Source organism: Triplophysa dalaica, chromosome 2, assembly GCF_015846415.1.
Source record: "Triplophysa dalaica isolate WHDGS20190420 chromosome 2, ASM1584641v1, whole genome shotgun sequence".
NCBI lineage: Eukaryota > Metazoa > Chordata > Actinopteri > Cypriniformes > Nemacheilidae > Triplophysa > Triplophysa dalaica.
The window spans coordinates 25853366-25861080 of record NC_079543.1 but is presented as its reverse complement, the minus strand read 5'-3'; the positions used below and the strand labels follow the sequence as shown (position 1 = coordinate 25861080).

The 7715-nt window shown below is 35.1% G+C and overlaps 1 protein-coding gene across 1 annotated transcript; it reads right to left on the bottom strand.

Moving 5' to 3' along the window:
- Positions 1-1855: 1855 nt before the first annotated feature.
- Positions 1856-6894, bottom strand: LOC130413357 (monocyte to macrophage differentiation factor 2). Its single transcript, XM_056738496.1, has 7 exons — positions 6611-6894; positions 4512-4593; positions 4201-4361; positions 4031-4105; positions 2714-2815; positions 2555-2624; positions 1856-2468 (listed from the first exon to the last, which is right to left on the bottom strand). Exons 1-7 carry the CDS (start codon positions 6622-6624, stop codon positions 2265-2267), a joined length of 708 nt encoding a protein of 235 aa, XP_056594474.1. The 5' UTR covers positions 6625-6894; the 3' UTR covers positions 1856-2264.
- Between the last annotated feature and the right edge of the window lie 821 nt (positions 6895-7715).

The following is a 7715-nucleotide window of genomic DNA, read 5'->3' as shown; positions in this document are numbered from 1 at the left end:
AAAAAAGGAAGCCACAATACTCAATGCAATAATGCATCATCATATCAAAGATCATAAACGTATTTGATTCATTATGGGAAAAAACACTGGCTTTATGCTTGGGCTCAAACAAAATGTACAAATAAATAATTTTCAAAGAAATATTTAAAACGGAAAATAGTTAACATTATATAGTTAATGTTATTTTTTACTTGAACGATAAAACACCTAAAATTGTAGGTAAAAAGTAGCCTGAAATCTAAACACCGCAGTAAACCACAAAAGGTTTTGGTCCAATGTGCCTTGTACAATAATTTTTTATCTGACACCCTGTTCATTGTCTAACCCGCTTACATGGATAACATTTGACAATTGTAAGGGTATAATCAAATAAAAATGAAGAACATTTGTTCTATATCTAACCTGGCTATAATTATCATGATTATTTTAATGTGATGTTAACTGACTAATGCACCCGTGTACCCATATGGACTATATACAGCTGTTTTAGAATTCGACCTTGGTATTTTATTCTTAATAAAGTTTTTACAAAAATTCAATAATGCATCTAAAAATACTGAAATGGTTAATCGGTCTAAAAGTCGTGACAGAAAACAAATGTAACTGTGTGTTAACAAATACATTTCCTGACAAATGAACCACTATTCTCACATTCTCTATTCATAATACTTAAACATTACTTTGTTTTTGATGTAAAACAATAATAAATACACATTAAGAAAAGCAGTTACATTACATCCAGTATTATGAGTTTTCAGTGGTTAAAGACCATAGAAATTTAAATACTTTTTTCAATTGTTTTAGAAACTAATGTATCAACTGCAGATATTTAATTGTTGCTTGTGTGTGTCTCCATAGAGAATCTGTGTTGCCCTGATTACAAAACTTGTTTGTTTTAGACAAAATATTTGTCATCTGCAATTTTCAAGCGCACTTTAAAAGCTTAATGGTTATTAAAATGTGTATGGCCTGAGAGAGCAGGACAAACATGGAATGTATCAGAAATATGATTGCACTGGCCAGTGAGATAACCCTGAGACCTGAAACTTTGGCTGACCAGTCCAATAAAACAGATGGTTAATAGACAGAATTTTAGTGTTGACCAGTGGTAAACTCATGGAAAATCTGATCACAAGATAACATTAAATGGAGCAGAATAAAAGTGTCTCATACTTGACGGGATAGTTCACTAAAAATTACCTATTGTAATTCCAAATTTCTTTTGTGGACAATTTTTGTTCTAATCTTTTTTTAATTGATTTGTGTTTTTGTAAAAGTCTGTGAATGGTGATTTCTATCCGTTCTATAAATCAATTTGTGTAAACTATCCCACTAACCATAATATAAGTTCACGTGAGGAGACATAAATACAGTCAGAACATCAGTATTCTCTCACAAAACATTATATGATGAAGGCAAAAGCTGACAGTGGATCTGTTGTTTAAACCATACCACTCTCAAGCAATCCCATATCATTATAAATAACACAATAGCTCCAGTAGTTTTAAGATTAAAAAGACAATCGGCAATTAATACAGAATTAATTACAAAGGAGCCTTTTGAGAAGTTTACCAACACATAACCATCTTGTCATGGTACGGGTTGAAAAAACTGAACCTTTCACGCTATTAAATCAGATAATGTCACTAGGAAAAACTTCCCTGGACATTATCAGCACTTGTGGCATATCTAAAAGACATAACACATCTAAAATGAAATAAAGCGTTGTATAGTATATACTTTTAACACAATAACTCGCCTGGTAACTTACTGAAAGTGTTTTACTTTCTAAAGTGTACAGTTATACAAAATGCATTCCTATTTCTGTTGAGGACGAAATAAGAATTATTCCATATTGGCAGTGGCAGAAGGTATGTAATCTAAGTCACAGGTTTAATAATACTACAGAAATCCCTTTTCAAACTGTAGTCAAGTAACTGCTGTCGAGGATGAGTGCTTTCACAAATATGTGGCAGTGATTTTACCTCTAAAAATCGTGTAAACTTAGAATTTTTCAGTAGATTTTCTGGATCCTTTATCACTCTGGATTGAAAATGGCGTCAGGTCCAAAATGACCCCTGCTGTCTGTAGTCTCACAAAGGCTAGTTGGCTAGTGGTGTGTGCTAGTTATAGACCTAATAATAAGTGACAAGAATTACATCAGTCAAAAAGAAAAAAAGGTATTTCCAAAAAATAATACTGTTTCTCCTGTTATACATTCAACTCGCAAATAAATGATTTTGTGGTGGGTGTGTGCATTTGTGTCACCGGGCCGCACTGGTTGGTTGATTGACAGGTGTGTACAGGTACTTCCAGATGGCATAGTAATGGACGCTCGCCCCCATTACGACAAAGAGGTGCCATATAGCGTGAGCAAAGGGAACTATTCCGTCGCTTTTAAAGAACATTGTGCCCAGCAAATAAAACCCTCCACCAATCAGCAGCTCATATAGACCAGACCTGTCTGCCTACAATGGAAACAAACAGATGAATAAAACAATGTTTCATGCGGTTTGTCATGATATTGTCCATTAAAAAATTTAAACTTTCTTACCATAGAAAGAATGACAAGGGCAGGAAAAACACCCATTGCCACATAACAGATCAGCTCTACAACTTTGAACCTGAAATACAGAAAACATGTGAAACAAAAGGTCAACTATAGACACGTTTCCATACAATGCGCAATATTTTGACAAAAAAAAACCCCTACCTCTCATGAAAGAAAAATACATAAGCAGTTCCTCCAGAGGCCATCAGCCAGACAACCCAACGCATGTGGGCAGCCCATGGGCCGAGCTCCCGCAGTGTCAGCCTGTCATAAATACATTTGATTTTTTAATTTAAACATGAAAATTACCTTGAAAATCTTACACGGTGTACTGACCAAACGCGATGAGATTCCTGCGATAAGCAATTTGATTGTCCATACCGACGTGAAAAAGGTGCGGGACATGACAATCAATCACAAAACACAACCAATCAGAACAGTTCTTCTTTGTCCACGCACCCTCTCACGCTGCAGCTGAAAAATGCACATAGAGAGATGTGCATCCTGTTCTCATGACTTTAGATATGCCTCACCGCACAATATAATATAATTACAGAATCTAAATGTATGGGATCAAATATAGCCTGTCCTCATTCATGTTTGGCAATTAATATTCATGAGGTGCAAAACTTGCATCAAATGAGATCGTTGTGTTAGCAGAGTTGTCAGCCGCAACGTCGCAGAAATAGAAACCGCGTGCTGCGGTTAGGACAAAACCTTTGATTAAAGGCTAAAATACACTACAAGACTTGCTCAGATTTTGCCCATATTTTCAGTCTGGACTTGTTACAGAAAGTCTGTTCCAGTCTGCAGATTTGATTAGTTACTGTGTTTCTACCTGAAACTTTCAAAAAGTCTGCAAGTGATGTCTAGTTAAAAAATAAAAAAGTCATAACATGGAAAAGATACCTTTTTTCGCGTGTCGCAGAGTCTCATCGCAGGTTATGCTTAAGACATGGTAACACAAATATAAGATAAACCCTAAATGCACTGTCACCTTGGATAAAAGCTAAAACTAAAATAACATTATTTATGTTGACTTTTGACTTTTCAGTGAAGCACCTCATATGTTGTGTATGATATTAAAGGGGTAGTTTCCCCACAAATTAATTCTATCATTTATTCATTCTCATGTTGATCAAAGAAGATATTTTGAGAAATGTTTCGATTTTTAGTCCATGCAGTAGTCAATGGGGGCCTATGTTGTTTGGTTCTTTAAAATATCTCCTTTTGTGTCCTGCAGATTAAAGAAAGTCACCAAGGTTTGGGCAAACATGATAAGGTTTAAATAATTTTGATTTTTGGATGAATTATCACTTTAAAAGCTTCTTATATATGAGTGAGTTTCGTTTTATTTACTTACATAATTTGCTATTTAAATTTAGGAACTAAATTGCAATTTAAAGGGCAGGTCCAATTCATTTTTAAATGAGGCAACTCCAATTCTCAGATTGCTTCGTACAGTTTATTTTCACTCACCAAGGTGTGTATGAAGCAGCGATGAAGAAGTAGATCACCATCCTGTCGCACATGTGGAAACAGTGTTCAACTGACCTAAAGATTAAAGTAAGACTTGTTAAAATCTCACTTCTTCATAACTGTACATAACTGTTACCCTGTTCAGGTATTGATAAACTAATAGTTTTTACCGAAGATGACTTTTCTTCCAGGAGACCGTATGGAAAACGGTGGATATGATGAAAAGGCTTGACAGCCCCGCCCCGTAGAGCCACGCTGAAATCTCCTCCCAGTGGTCATCAGACAGGAAGTACAACAAGACTCCGCCCAAAAGGCTGGGAATGATCCAGAGCTGAGAAAAGAATAGTCACAAATACAAGTTCATCAATGAGTGGAAATCATGAGTATCTGATGAGAAATATTTACCTTCTTTCTCAATACAAAGATATTGCATATATTGTATGCACACAATCATATTTAGGGCATTATACACATAACTCACCGCATGTGTGGCACAGTTAGCAGCATGTTCATATTCTGTTGGTTGGTATCTCTTATTAGATGGTGCACGATTGTTCATAAATCTAAAATAAAAAAACATAAATTTTAGAATGAAGTAGAGCCAGTTCCTTACAAACTTTAAATCTCAACGCATAATATAATACGGTATTTAGCAACTGGTGTTGAACAAAACTGCAATCAATTTGTATCATACAAATAACTTTTTAATTTAAGTCTCTGCACTTTTACTATGTAGTACATCTCACTTTTCTCACTCCACAAATCCTCTGTTAACAATGCATGTGTGTGAGCCTTTGGCAAGTTCAAGACAAATTTATTAAATAATCGAGTCAAAAATCATAAAATAGATAAATAATAAGTTATTCAATAGGAATATCAAACTGGTTTGGTATCCTGCTAAATGTTATTATGAATTGTATACTTAACACTATTTCCATTGAAAGCATTGAGCAGATTATTCCGAACATAAAATATATTGATCAATTATAAGTTATTATTATATTACTAGTTATGATTATTATTTACATTTAAATGTTATCACTAAGTGTGATCAATGATACCTTTTTACTCTAGTTGGCTGGCACTGTCTGGTATCAGCAGACAACCAAGTCAGTGTCTTTAATCTTTTTCACACAACCCAGAACAGTGGTGATGTCACTGTTGTCATGGAAACACATAAGCCTGCAATGAGGCTGTGTTTTTACTCCCCCCCCCCCCATGTACAACAAAAGTGGTACAAAAAGAGTTTAAAAATGTATAACATTTAAACAGTTGCAGTTCTGGGTTTGAGGTCAAACATATGAACTTCTCGAAAAACAAACCACCTTCTTAGCCATTAGGAAAACATAATGTGACACAAATTTTGATTACAATCCATTTATTCTAACACTTCTTTACTGTCTTAAGAAGCCTTTGAGCTGATTTGCTAAATTGTTTTATGTTTGGGGTCTGAGAGCCCAAGCATTGTAACATTTATGGTGGACTAGTTGAATGTTACCAAATTGAAACATCACCTACAGAATGGCTTTCTCTTATGAAAACATAAGAAAACAAAACAAACATTTCTTTCCACGTTTTCAATTAGGCCAAATAAAAAAAAAAATTTTAATGTGAGTGTTAAAGAATTGTAGCATAACCTGCTGTTGTCCTACTTTCCATTGCTAGTAATCCAAATTACATAGCCTAAATTTAATACATTACATTACACTCATAACTGACACAACCAACACTCAAACAAATAATGTTGTTGATTTAATATTTTGTTTAAAATATCTACAACATGACTTCGTGAAACTAAAACATTGCAGATGTTTTATACAAACAATGGTTAACCATTACAGCACTGTAAAAGAACAAAACACAACAGAAACCATTACAGATATTATGGATTTAAACCATAATCTCTGTGGATTTCCACAAGGAATGCATTGAGTAGTACTGGTTGGATGTTTAATGTGTAAAAAAGTAATGTGTAATGATCTTCATGGTAAACTGCTGATGGTATAAACTTGTTTAGCAATGGAAATAGATTTTCTAGTCTTTTTAATAGTGGAGATGGAGTCGATGTTATACCACCGTGAGCGCGCAGCATCACTCAAAATCCCATCCATACTTATGAACCCATGTGATACGGAACTGACCCAGATGTTAACTGCTCGTAAGCGGTACTGAAACCTTGTAACAATATCCTCAATAAAACTCACAATCCGATCTCTGCATTGCCGAACAGTCTTCGACCACAACACAAAAAACAACACCACTCCCTGACACATCAGTCTATCGCACATCGCGTTTCTGTGAAACGACTGCTCACCCGCATTAGCAATCTTATGAGCGTTTAACGCGTTTTGAATATTAAATATCAAAACCCCAGTAAAATAAAAAACCCTCAAATTATCAAAGTACACAAGATAACGTTTCTTGTTTCTTTGTGATGCGTGGGCGGCACGACACAGATGCCGAATATCAAGAGGAGGAAGAAAACACGACAGTCGTGACATATCGCATAACTACTACATGCAAAACGCTCCGTTTATTTCGTTAGTTTTTATTAACTGCATCCGTTTATTCGTACCTTACCTTACAAGTTTCATTTAAAAGCGTGAAGCCCAACAGTTGCGCGCGTGTAGAATGATTTTAGCGATTTAATCCAAAGCGTACACGAGTATATCCCGATACAGGTATCGATTAAAACACTCATTTGGGTGCAAAAACACGGGACGATTCGTTCATTACAAACAACAATCCGGAAGAGGAAGCGTGCATCAGTATCAGAAGAGCACGTCTTCCTGCAGCAAGTAACATCTGTGGAATGGTGCGTAAACAGCGAGGCATCAGTCAGTTTGAGATGACCACACTCATATCACGAGTGTTTTGGTTATGTTTGCATATGGACAATTCAAAACTGGACTGGTTAAATTTGTCGGATTATTCACAAGCGTCTCGGCTGTGCACGACCAGCCCTGCTTTGTTGCACACTTTCTAGCTGACCTCTGACCTTCATTGTCTCCGTTTAGTCATGCCCCAGACAGAACCATTGAACCATTTTTATGATGCACAGTCGTGTTGCCACATTGTATTGGTTTAAAGCACTAATGTGGGGATAGTGCGATAAACATCATGCCTAAACATTTTTGTACTTTGCAGTTAGATAAATTATAGTGTGCCTTTTAATCAACATTTGTCCCTATTTGTAACCCGATTGGCCAACAATTAATCAGAATCAGAAAGAGCTTTATTGCCAAGTATGCTTGCACATACAAGGAATTTGTTTTGGTGACAGGAGCATCCAGTACACAGAATCAGCAACAACACACAGAGACCATCAAACAATACACAATAGTTACACAGATGATTTATATAAGGGCCTATAGGTATAAAAAAATGAGAAATACAATACAATAAACGCAAGAGTAAAGCTATACAGTGAAAAGTTTATATAAATTATGTAAAGTGTATGTAAATATGTACAAGTAAAAAATAAGAACAGACTATTGTAGTAAAAGGTATGTGTTATATGCAGCAGAATGAAATATTATTTACAGAAAAAGTTGTATAAAAATAGATAGTGTATTATCTGCAGGACATATTTAAATTGCACTTTATTATTATTGCACAGTTAATTGCACATACATTTTTTGCACCAAGTTCTTAATTGCATGTAAAAAACATTTAACTGTTCAAG